Genomic DNA, 12,929 nt, shown 5'->3' with positions numbered 1-12,929 from the left:
TTAAGTAAGTCCTCCATAGAGCTGAAGCTTTCCAGGACAGCTTGGAAAGACTAGCTCTAGAAAACAAAACTCACGGTCTGATGGAGCCATTGTACACGATCCTGCAAGCTAACCTCTTGCCCTTGATTCTCAAGTCCTTGCCTGGAAAGCCACTGTGTGTTGCCTCCTGCACAGATTGCGCTGGACAAGGATGTGAGTTTTTCCAGAAGGAAACATTCTGCACCCCCAACTTAAAGAGTGCAGAAGGTGAGATATTAGCATTTGACTTCAGAGCGCTTCCAACTCTATCTGCATTTCACCTATTTGGAAAGTAAGCGTTGCCTGCTTTCCAGAGATTTTAGTACAATGGACTCCAGCCTACTGTAACATGCCTGCAGTAATGTTACCTGAAAGCTTTAAGTGATCAGGGTGCCCTAAAAAGTGTGAGATCTGCTTTAGTTAAATAAACATATATTTAAATGTACGGTCAGCACCTGGATTTTTTGAAACTTTATGTGCAGAGAAGGCTTAAAAATAAAACCAACATTGACTGTCTTTCTAAAAGAAAACTGAGATTGCCTCATACTAGCATAATTACTCCAGGTGTTGGGGCATTAAAAATAACAGCACCATTTATAGAGGAAGGAATGAGTTGGCAATACTGCCACCACCCTTACGTCCTCGGAGTTCTAAATGAATGTGAGAGAAATCTTATCACATTTGCATCTCCGGGTGTGCAGGTGTTTCCACACCACCACCTCATCTCTCTGGTACACACACTCCTGCTCTCCTTCCTGCAGGCTCACCCCTGAATCCCGTCTTCACTCCTCAGCATCACAGGCACAGGCACTCCCATCCCGGCTTCCTTTACCTTCAGCCATCCCCTGCACGCAAGACCGACCCCTTCATCCACACGTATGTATCCCAAAGTCAGCACACACACCCCAGACCCCACACTTGCACGCGGCATCACTTGGTAATTTTATCCTGGAGACAGGATGAGACAGACAAAGTCCCTGTTGTTCAGGCACTTGAGGTGCCGGCGTCCTTATGAGGGGGGATATCAGCAAAATGCCTCTTGCAGCTCGCTGGGATTTAGGAGCTGCCAGATAGGTGAGTATGGGTCTGAGATGCTCTTTCCCAAATTGAGTGGTTGCAATGGATTATATTTATACCTGCACTGTTCCAGCCTTTGACAAACCATCCCACACATCTGTTATACTAGAAGGCTTCCATCTAATATTTTTTTGAGCTGGGCATATGGGAACATGATTATATCATCTTTATTTGTTTTTCTCCATTCACTCTCGCTCCTCCATTCTTCCCTCTCCCCACCGTTTATCATTTAAGGATCCACTAAAACATTACACAGTGTTTTTTACTCATCACCGTCTTTTTTTCCCCTCTTGTTGACAGATGCTTACCCCAATTCTGAAGTGATCTATGTGTGGACTAATAGCACCACAACATCTGTAGTGGTGGCTGAAGATGGTTCACGACTTAACCAGTACCACCTGATGGGACAAACTGTAGGAACTGAAAACATCAGTACCAGTACAGGTAGGGAGAATGTTTCCACCCTACGGTTGCTGATAGCTGGAGCGGGAGGGGAGATCCACAGGCTCCGGTTATTTGCAAGGAAGCATCTGTGGGACGTGGGGTGCTAGGGAGATCCCGTGCAGGTTCCTGGCTACTCGGCAGAGGCACTGAAAATGCTGTGAGGGTTATATGTTGGCTCTTAGGTACGCCGCGAGGCTGCTGCTGAAGATGCACCCCAGCCCCGACTATTTAACGGGAGCGCTGGAGGAGCTGCACGCGGCTTCTCGGCGACTGGCTTTGCTGAGGCTGCCCGCGCTTTTGCGGGCTTATTTCCCCATGGGAGGAACCACCCCATGGGAGGCAAACACCACCCACACCTTTGATCCATTTCAATCATCGCTTTAAAACAATTTGCTTGATGAAACCGTGCGGAGGGGAGGGAGAGGGGGGCAGGTGGGGCCGTGGCCGTGGCTGTGGCCATGGCGTGTCTCAGCAGCGTGTCCGGGGGGGTGACACCACGTGGCCGGAGAGGAGGTGCAAACCCCTGAGGATTCCCATTTCCTCCCGGGCTGCAAGCGGAGGCGCCAGATGTGGCAGCATTAGGGAGGCAAAGAAGCTTTAATCGCAGGCCGGGCACCCACGTGAGCAGTGCCCGCCTGCTTCTTAAGGCTCCCACGCAAGGGCAGCCCTGGGCGCGCATTGGCGGGGAGACTCCCCGGAGGGGGGGTCGAGGCCGGGACAGGGCTCACGTGGGCTCAGCAGGACGGGGGCTTAACCAGGTTACACAATGCGGTCGCCTGGAGAGCATTAGTGGCATCCAGCGTGGGGGCTCCTCAGCCTGGGGACGGCATAGCCTGCCGTCAAGGGAAGGGGGATAAGGGGGATTTCCACCGCCGCTGGTTGCGTGGGGCTTGGGGAGGGAAAGTGGGGCAGCCCACAGCAACGCAGCGGGGAGCAATTCCCACTGGCGAAGCGCGACAGTGTCTTCTGGTGAAGCCCCATGTCCCTGGTGGAAAATGACGGGCTCTGAGATGAAGGCAGGGGTTGTAAGGGAGGAGGTATAGATTGAGTTAGGAACCCGTTACTATCTGCAGGAAGTTTAGGAGACATGAAAACAGGTGCGCATACACTCGCACGCAAAGTTAGCTCGACCGAAACACGAAGGTGCATAAAGCTTTCTGCTCAAATGGTCTAAACACGGCAAATAAAGAGGGGGGCGGCTGAGCTTGCCGCCTGCCCTCCAAACAGGAGACAGAGTGAGGGAAAGCACAGGAGAACCACAAAACACAACCACCGTCTCTGTCCTATAGAGCTTCACTCCCTCCCTTGCCCATTTCAGGAGGCACAAAGCTGTTGCTCAAGCAAAGATATCTCAAGTCAAGAGAAGCATATAGACAGAGTCAGAGCAGCCACCGCTGCAGGAAAAGGACAAGTACGCTATCTCCCATTACAGAGCAAAGATGCTTTTTTTCCTTACCAGTTTACCATCATAGCCGCGTTGTTTTCTGCAATGAACGGCAGCTCCCCTCTCGCCTTCATCGCTGCCAAGAAAAAGATCCAGAGGATGTACTGGGGCATCTCCTACGAGCTCGTCCTGCTCCTCAGAGCGAGAAAACCATCCAACCCAGGCAGTGAGTGCTCCAGCGTGTCAGCTCCGGGACACTTCCAGTTTGCAGCTTTGCCTGTGAAAGCTCCTTGTACTCCTCAGCCCAAGGAAGCAGGGGACTCTTCAGAAAAATCCCAAAGTTTCTGCCAGTAACCACCTCCCTCCTGTATCTTAAGATTTAGGCTAATAAATGCTTGCTTTCCAACGTCAAGATTTTATATTAATGTCCCGGGTTACATCTGGGCTGGCTGGATTCTGATTGCAGGGCGGATCACAGAGAGCAGGACACAGATTGTAACCGGGGATTAGCAAAATACAAAAATCCGATTTTGCACAGGGAAAGCATCAGTCAGCGATGGATTTTCTGGACTTCATCAAGCTCGTAGGAGGCCAGTAATCAGGGTTACTTATGAACGGCCGTCTAAGGCATTTCTTCCCTCTATTGAATTGTTGAACGTGAAAGAGAAAAACCAAATAGCTATTGCACAAATCCAAGTGCTTGGATCTTTTGTGGGTTTTTTGACACACAAGTCAAACTATACAGCCCTTGTAGTTGCATAGGCAAAGTGTTTGCGTATGTCATAGAACATTTATGCTCTCCTTTCTAGCAGGCTTTTTTATAAATGGAAATGCTGGACATGCACCAGTCCCTTGGGATTCTGTTGATTTTGTAGGCAAGCCACTAATTTTAGCTATCTTCTCAGAAAAGATGTCCTGGCACTCCTAATACACCAACCAGTCTTGAAATCGGGAACATTTAAGCCATGCCACAGCAAATAGCTCTGACATGTGCCACCTGTTTGTTTTTTTGTGTGTGTGCTAACATCCCCAAATGTCATCCCCAAAAGAGAAGACATTTGACTATTCACAGTGCTTCCAACAGGCCCAACATCTGTTATGTCCTGGTGGTGCAAGTGCTGAAAACAATCAGATAAGGGATTTGGGTCCGAGTGGATCTTGCTGCTTTCCGCAAATGGTTGCCCAGTTCTGTTCCCCATACCCAGAATCTCTCATCGCTAACTTAGGATCTGCAGTGCCATAAAACAAAACAAAAACCCACTCTTTTATCTTCTGCCAGCTGGAGCCTGAGCTCTGAAATATCCAAAGCCTAAATAATAAAAGAAGCATTCAACTCTTCATTTTGCACCAAATAATTCTGATTTTTTCCCTGAAATGAATCTTTCCCCTGCATCACTATAAAAAGGACACAGGCATTTCTCGTGGGCCAAAATATTCTGGATGTCAGTGTGATCAGGGATGTGGCATCACAGACCTAGTGTCAGGATCTCGCTGGAATAACTGTTGATACACCTGAGTCCAGGTATATCAAGTAAACAAACAAGCCTGGGGGCTGGTCCATCCTCATTAAAATACTCTATTGAATCCCAGCATAACTGTGATGGAAGAATGCATGTAAGATCCTGGAAAATTTGTCAGCATGATCTCCAGAACTCTGTCATCTAGATACCAAAAAAATACTGCAGCAGCTTTTAAAGGATAAAAAAACTTCTTAAGACCAGCAGCAGCACAGTAGCACAGCTCTGTGAAGAAATGCGGCCATTCCCGCTCTAGGGCTTTTCATTAGTGCTAAATTTGTTATGAAAATTGTTTTGTGCAGTGATGAGTGGACCCCGTCAGGAACAGGATTCTCTTTTAAGTGCTACATAAACCTATAACAAAAATTAGCTCTTGCTCAAGAAAGCTTATGGTCTAAGGATAAACAGTGGCCTTACAGAAGTAAAAGGGAGCTCTGCCACTCCAACAGAGCCAGGATTTTGTTCTATATAAACAAAAGGCCAACTGGGGCAGCTTTTAGCTTTACTTTAAGCAGTGGTCCCAGGGCATTAAAAACCAAGCTGTGGGGTTTTCTTAAGCCCTAACTCTGCTGGAGGAAGCATCCCTGGCATAGGCATTTTTGAAAGGGACAGCATGGGAAATTCGAGAAGGCACTGGGTGGAAGAAGAGCAAATACAAAATCCAGGTGATATCATTACTTCAGTGGAGACAAGAGCTTTGATAGGCTAAAGAAAATAAGGTAAAAATCAGCTGTGGAGGGCCATCAAAATGTAGGCTTTCATTTTCTGCATTTTAGAAAGGAAAAAAAAGGGGTCCTGTTGCTCTGCTGAAGCTGTGTAGATTTTTTTTATTCTGGCTCCGAAAGCATACTGTCAAAATCAATAATGCATATCATCACTCCTTAGCGAGCAGGGAAACTGTGACTCAAACACAGCCCAGTGCAGTAGCAACTGAGAAACAGATTACAGGCACATAGACCCTGCTGCTGCTGGCATATTTTAGGGGTAATCCACAAACTGAATGCTCCTAAATAAACAGCAAGCGGGGTTCCTCCTGAGACCACAGCATGTTCAGCATCCCTGGTTCAAAATTACACGAAATTGAAGGGAATTAGACGTCGCTTCACAGGGATTTTCTCCCCAGTTTCACAGCATTCCCTGTCCATCTCCACATCCCTCTTCAGAGAACCATTTCACCAGAAAATCAGACTCCAGAAGAAACTCATAAAGATTGAGGCAGGCTGGCAGCTAAGGTATTTCTGTGCTATTCCAGTCTTTCTGTCTAAAATCCTCAGCACGAACCAGGTCTGTAAACTTCATCCAGAATAACGGAGCTCCTCTAGCATAACATAGCAGTGCAGCTATACCTGCAAAAGCCCTTTCACTGTAGACCTGTTCTCCGCTAATTAGCCATATTGTCACTTAGAAATAATCTGCCAAATCGAACTGCTTAGCAATGCTGGCTGCAGCTCAACTCGGGCTATTCACTTAAGGCGGAATCAGTCTGTTATATATTTTCCTTTTGTGGCTGGTCTACAGAGACTAACAGTCAAGTCTTGCAACAGAGATTATAGCTGTATTTGTTTTATTCTTGGAGGACAATATATCTTTCAGAACAGGCATTACTCTGATTCATCGCTACCCTGCTGAATGATGCATGCTTTTAAATTAATTTGATATCAATGTGAGTGGAGATCTGTTAGGGCTTGAAGGGGCTGGTTGTTTTATATTCTTACATTTTGTTTTTACTTTTATTTTTCCTAGGCAAACTAGTCTGGTTTTAGCTAGCAAGATTTTGGCTCTGGGGAGCAGTTACCATCAATAAATAGCCTTCAGTAACAACTATATGGTTTTACAGGAACAGCCTGAAAGAACCAGTTAAGTTTTGATTTTTTCTGAAACATTAGGGAAGGTGACAGCTGGTCTGTCGATTTTGGAGTGCATTTTTTTAGGCTTTTATTGAAATTCAGAGGACCTGACAAAAGCCAGATTAAGGCAATGCTATGAATTTGGCATATAAAAAAGGCATGGAATTCAGCACTGCTGTGGCAGTTTTAGTGAATTCTCCATGCAGGCAGTACAATATTCATTGCACAAGTGAACAAGACTTGGCACAATGTCACTCCAGGAACATTCTCTTTCCGAGGGCTAAAGTGCACCAGATTCTAGGAAAACTGGGTGCACTGGAGGGATTTTGTTTTCTGGAGGAGCAATCTGATGGGTTTAGGTAGTGAGATCAACAAGACCTCCCAGGATCCATGTGCAAAGCAGCATTTTTGGCAGCAAACTTTAGGGACAGGCAGTCCCTAAAGTGCGGTGCAGAGGGATTTCTCATTCTGGAGGACTGATGGCTTGGCACTAACAGTTGCCGTAATGAGGTTAAGTCCTGCTGCTAAATCAGGTTTCTTAGAGTAGATGGCCTTAATCGTTACTCCGGTAAGACAGGTTGTAGGACCGAGTCAAAACCAGGTAGGATTGAGGCAGTGCCGGCAACCTGGATTTTTTAAGCCTGTGAACCTCAAGACGTCCCAGGTGCATAGAAGGGCCACAGCCTTTCAGTGCAGTAGGATCAGTCAGTCGTCGTCTTCTGCTTTTGGGGTCTGAATGTGAAGACCAGCAGGATCTAGCAGCGCCTCTGTCTCAAGTCCTGGTTTTCTACGGCGCAGAAATCCAGACATATTTCATGCAATTAGGAGTGGCTGACTGGTATCCTCAAGCGGGGGAGTTGGGGTGGAGCTGGCCTGCTTAAGTCCCTAAATCAGTAAGTCTCCCTTATTTTACCCACATGCGCATCTATGATTCTATGATTTTTCTCCTTCTAGGCGAATATACTATTATGACAGCCCACTTTCACCTGAAAAGAAAAATTGGTTATTTTGTCATCCAGACGTACCTTCCTTGCATCATGACTGTGATCTTATCACAAGTGTCGTTTTGGCTAAACAGAGAATCTGTCCCTGCTAGGACTGTCTTTGGTGAGTATCCCCCTTTCTCTCAGCACACGGGAAGGAACAATCTGGCTTGTGGAAGTGATTTGCTGTAACAAAACCACAGTGCTCTAATGCTTATTTCTGCTTGACATCTTCTAGATGTTTCCTTTTTCTTTTCCAGTTTAAACTCAAAATCCATTTAAAAACACCGTCTGGGCTTTTTCAGTAAAGTTATGACAGACAGTGCTCAGGAATCAATTGTATGAAGGTTAAGGACAGAAGACGGAAGAATCATATTAGTGTGATTTGCAGTTTTTTTTTCCACGTGGGTAAAATACTGGATGGTTTAGAACAAAAACCCATATATATTATCATATTGAGTGTATAGTCTAGCTAAGCATTTGAAACAGATTTCACTCCAAGACATTTTGTTTACCTCTGTTTGAAGATGTTTATCTGAGAAAACCTTGTAGAGGTTAATTAGTGACAATTATCTCTATTACCATCAAACAAATTAATATGATTTTGCATTAAGAAAACATATATTTACTACAGAAGTTGTCATGGAAAAACCCTTTGGGGTCTCTTAAATTACTCGATTTATCACTAGAAGATTGCAGAAAATAAATACAGTCTTAAGTGAAGGTTGATGAAATACAAAATTTTCACTAGATGAAAAATGAGGGGAGCAGGAAGAGTTTATTATGTAACTTCATTCAGCTATTCTGAAAAGAGTCGTTCTTCCGTACAAACTTACTGAAGTCACTCAGCAAGTTCGATCAAAAAATCAGTTCAGCAAGCTGTATGGAGGGAATACAGGTACCAGCATCACTTTGCTGACCAGTGGTACCCATTCTAGGTTTGCAAAGCTGTAACTGAGAGTTGAATTTTATCCTACTGGGGGCATCCTTCCACAGAGTAAAGTAGTGGCAGGTCTGTCATTTACTGGCCTGTGGGAAAACAGGAGCTACAGTCAAGAAAATCAATAACAGCCAACAGTTTCATACATAGAATCTCCATGTAAGAAAATAAAATCAGTAATCCCACTTTATTCTGACAGCTACTGCTGAACGGGTTGCTCACTGATTTTATAATGTACCACTTAACGAGAGATACTCTGTACATACCATGCATCAGTGTATGGGGAGGATTTGGTTTATATAACAGCTGGGTTTGCATTAGCCCTAAAAAATTTAAATACACTATAACTAGAGATAACCAGAACACCACAGAAGTAAAGACCTGAGGGTGGAGGCTTTTATTTTTTCTTGGAAAGCAAAGTATCTTACTCTTTTGGACCATAATATGCAAACACGACTGAGTTCATCTGGCCTTCTTAGGTATCCTGCTGAACTGGGGCTTGCTCATAACTTGTTCGGGATCTCATAAGGGCTACCAAACTGATCTCTGCCTCTTTTTTTTTTTTCCCTCTTTTACAGGAGTAACAACAGTCCTCACCATGACCACCTTAAGTATCAGTGCCCGTAACTCTTTGCCAAAAGTGGCCTACGCTACTGCAATGGACTGGTTTATAGCTGTCTGCTATGCCTTTGTATTTTCTGCGTTGATTGAATTTGCAACAGTCAACTATTTCACCAAGAGGAGTTGGGCATGGGATGGCAAAAAAGCCCAGGAAGCTGCTAAAATCAAGGTGCTTACCTTACATTTTTAAAATATCTAGAATAAAAAGCAATTACTCAGCATAGTTCAAATAACTGACTGGACAATTTTCAGCATCTTCATGAAAAAGGTATTTTATTAACTCATGACATACTTTCACCTTCCTGTAGAGGAAAATTTGCAAGGAAATATGCCTTCTTCTCTTCACAGAGATAGACTATCAGTCTCCACCATCTGTATGGAGTGGACTGTTTTCAGGAGTATTTAGGGCACTGAGTATAGGTGGCGTGGGATTTCAGTGACCAAACTTCTGATAATCTGATAATAAGTAAACGTGTACTATGAAACATATCTCTGCAGAGCATTCCGTGTGCGCTCTCCCAAATAAATGACAAAGCTCACACTGAGCTCCATGAGTCAGGGTCCCACCAGCATATCTCAAATAAAAAAGTTCAGTTCTGTGAAAGCACAAACTTTTGAGTTTCACACTGAAATGAAAGTTTTGGAATAGGACTCGCTCTTGGCAAATGACCTCTTTGAGAAAGCTCGTACCCACAGGCGTCCTGAAGGAGTGCCACAAAGAGGGGCAGCTAGCAGGAGCAATGAGCCCTTCACCGCGCTCCTTGCTGCAGCCAAGAGGTTGAGGTTGGCATCTTGGCAGCTGCCCATGGGGCAGCAACCTCCGCAGGTGCAGGACTGCATCGCCCTGACAAAAGAAGCTGCTAATGCACACGCCAGGTGGGATCCGGGTCTGGCCGGCCACTCTTAGCTTTCTCTAGCGTCAGGGAAAGTTTAACCTGAGTAAGGGCTATAAAATCAAGGTGGAAACAGCTGTTTGGGAGTCAAAGTCAGAATAGCCAACAGGCATTTGTTAGTATGATTGATTATGGTACTTAGATTTTTGGGTTAATATCTTGAGAACGTGTTCCCACTTTCTGTTCCTGTGGTCTAACATTTTGTTCTTTACACCGCAGAAAAAAGAACGTGAATTGATGGGAAATAAATCAACTAATACTTACAGCACTGGGAAGCTGACCCCCGCACCAAACATGCCAAAGGACTCAGCCCCATCTGTCATCTCAAACACTGCATCTCCTCCAGTGAAGGCTGTAGAAGAAAAGCCCGCTGAAAGCAAAAAGACTTACAACAGCATCAGTAAGATTGACAAAATGTCCCGGATAATTTTTCCAGTACTGTTTGGAACTTTTAACTTAGTTTACTGGGCCACATATTTGAATAGGGAGCCTGTTATTAAAGGTGCCAATTCTCCAAAATAAACTGAAGGACTCTAAAGCCACATGTGAGCCATACTTACAAAGCAGATGCTACCAAGGAAAATTTGAGATCCAGACGACTTTCTACATTTGGGCAATATTCTTCAGGAAGTTTTTGCATGTTTAATAATATGTACAAATAATATTGCCTTGATTGTTTCTACATGTAACCTCAGATGTTTCCGAGACGATTATATTACTTACAGCAACAGATCTTTATAAAAGATCAGAAGACATTGAACATGGCTTCTTTGCTGCTGAGTATCTTGCATTGATAGTTTACAAATAAAATAAGTTATATTTTTTAACTGTTCAAGTGTACTACATATCGTGGTTTTTATACTTCAGATGTACAGTCATACAAATGTAGGCTTAACCTATATTTTACGGAAGAGCTCCACTATTGTCATCTGATAGGTTACTGAGTAACGCCAGTTGTAAATGTGCCAAATTACTAAGTGTAGGGCTATGTTTTTTACTGGTTATAGGTAGCGCATTACTCCACAGGTGAAACTGCTCAGCCCAATTTTCATTAGAAGTTAACACAATGCAGTAAATCCTAATGGGGCTATGCTGATTTTCACTGCTTGAGCCTCTAGCGTGCAGTGAAGTAACATAAGGAGCAGGATGCTACTTGTGTAAATAAAGGTGGTGGAATTTTGCCCTTAGAAGAAAATATGAAGTTTGTTTGGATTTTGCATTCCAAGGAAATTTCTCTAATGATTCTCAGTATTTATTCCAAAAATTAGAGATATATTGCATGAAATTAACATAGATTAGGAACATACTTGTGCAAATAAAACTTTTAACAGCAGTAGACATTTTTATTAGGGTAAAGTAAATGATGTTTGGACATTTTCCCAAGAAGAAGATTGCGTTATATTAGCAGAGATTAACTGTAAGGAATTACAGTAATTCTGAAATAATTATTACTTGTTTCCCACAGTGAAAACCAATCAGCCAACACTAAGAAGTGTGATTCGGAAAAAAAAGATGTGCTTCATGACAGCAAGGTGTTTCAGTGACAATATTGACAGAAAGGTCTTTGTACTGTCCATCTGAAACTTTTCTATAAAACGCCTTGCTGCTGCCAATGTGTTTTGCTTTCACAATGAATGAGAAAATGCAATCTGAGTTTTCAGCTCTTTCCTCCTTGGCATCCTTTCTTTGTTCCAGAAGCTTTTGTAATTTAATCTCAATGTTTAAATAAAAAATGCATTCAACATTTGACTGCAAAATGTCATTCTTATGCTGGTTGTCCTTTCAGAGGGACCAAAAAATCACCACAGGAACTGAAAGAATTAACTGGAAAGCACACGTGCACACACTCGATCACATGTGTGCGCATGACGCATCCTCACTGTTGCCCAGAAAGGTACATACTGAGCAAAGACAGCGAATCGGGATGTTTTCGAATTAGGTGCTTTCTTGCTATGGAGCATCAGCCCCATGTTCTGTTTGGGACAGAGAGCAAGGCCCATGCTTCACTTTGCGGTGAGGGACTGGTCCAGGACTGGGGAGCTGTCTGGGCTTCTTGTGTGTCTTCTCTTCATCCCCTTCATTCCTAGACATTGCCGAGAAAAAATTTCACACATCTATTCCTTTTTGCAGCTTTTTGTTTGATGCTGTGGAATTAGAAATCTGCAATTTCTCAGTGGCCACGGAGAAGCTGTGGGACTGAGTGGGTGACTGGAAGCTGGTGAGGAGGAGTAAGTGAGGGGCATACCCATCTATTAGTTACAGTGCTGTCCTGAGCCAAGGTGAGGGTTTGGATCTCCGTTTTCACCTAGGCGTCCCATATGGCTTTGAGTAGCCACAGACCTCCTTGTTCATAACTCATTTGTTTTTAAAAGTGAGATAATAGCATCTGAATACAATTAATACAGGCCTTTGGGGACCAAAAACAGTGAAAAATTGCAAATCCTATTGGGAGGCAAAACTTCATAAAGTCCCATGGCTATTTCTTTTCTTTCATGCAGGTTATTCCCACAAAAAGGTGGGAGCCAACAAGATGTCCTGTTTTCTCAGTGAAGAGCATGTAGCTTTGCCAAGTCCAACAGGGATGCAGTGCAGTGAAGTGCTGGGACCAGTACTGTTCAATATCTTCATTGATGACAAAGACAGTGGGATCAAGCGTACCCTCAGCAAGTTTGCAGACGACACCAAGCTGAGTGTTGCAGTTGATACGCCTGAGGGGCAGGATGCCATCCAGAGGGACCTGAACAGGCTCAAAAAGTGGGCCTGTGTGAACCTCATGAGGTTCAATAATGCAACGTGCAAAGTCCTGCACCTGGATCAGGGCAACCCCCGGTATCAATACAGGCTGGGGGGTGAAGGGATTGAGAGCAGCCCTGCTGAGAAGGACTTGGAGGTACTGGTGGATGAAAAGCTGGACATGATCTGGCAATGTGTGCTTGCAGCCCAGAAAGCCAATTGTATCCTGGGCTGCACCAAAAGCAGCGTGGTCAGCAGGTCAAGGGGAGAGATTCATCCCCTCTGCTCTGCTCTGGTGAGACCCCGTGTGGAGTACTGCATCCAGCTCTGAAGCCCTCAACATAAGAAGGACATGGACCTCTTGGAGCAGGTCCAGAGGAGGGCCGCAAAAATTATCAGAGGGCTGGAGCACCTCTCCTATGATCACAGGCTGAGAGAGTTAGGGTTATTTAGCCTCAAGAAGAGAAGGCTC

At 44.4% G+C, this 12,929-nt stretch overlaps 2 protein-coding genes across 2 annotated transcripts in view; one reads left to right on the top strand and one right to left on the bottom strand.

Annotated features, from left to right (window-relative positions):
* Positions 1-3,096, bottom strand: part of GABRB3 (gamma-aminobutyric acid type A receptor subunit beta3) — a gene marked incomplete at both ends in the record, with an annotated part of 200,300 nt that extends 197,204 nt beyond the window's left edge. Inside the window, one exon of the mRNA XM_082495459.1 lies at positions 2,996-3,096. Coding sequence (XP_082351585.1) covers positions 2,996-3,096 — 101 coding nt within the window. The remainder of the gene's footprint in view (positions 1-2,995) is intronic.
* GABRA5 (gamma-aminobutyric acid type A receptor subunit alpha5) overlaps positions 1-10,246 on the top strand; it is a gene marked incomplete at both ends in the record, with an annotated part of 55,300 nt that extends 45,054 nt beyond the window's left edge. Inside the window, 4 exons of the mRNA XM_082495477.1 lie at positions 1,396-1,539; positions 7,242-7,394; positions 8,789-9,000; positions 9,944-10,246. Coding sequence (XP_082351603.1) covers positions 1,396-1,539; positions 7,242-7,394; positions 8,789-9,000; positions 9,944-10,246 — 812 coding nt within the window. The remainder of the gene's footprint in view (positions 1-1,395; positions 1,540-7,241; positions 7,395-8,788; positions 9,001-9,943) is intronic.
* Between the last annotated feature and the right edge of the window lie 2,683 nt (positions 10,247-12,929).

Source organism: Vanellus vanellus (assembly GCF_965231255.1).
Source record: "Vanellus vanellus genome assembly, chromosome: 1".
In the NCBI taxonomy this organism is placed as follows: Eukaryota; Metazoa; Chordata; class Aves; order Charadriiformes; family Charadriidae; genus Vanellus; species Vanellus vanellus.
The sequence above is the reverse complement of the archived record's forward strand: the minus strand, read 5'-3'. Positions and strand labels throughout refer to the sequence as shown.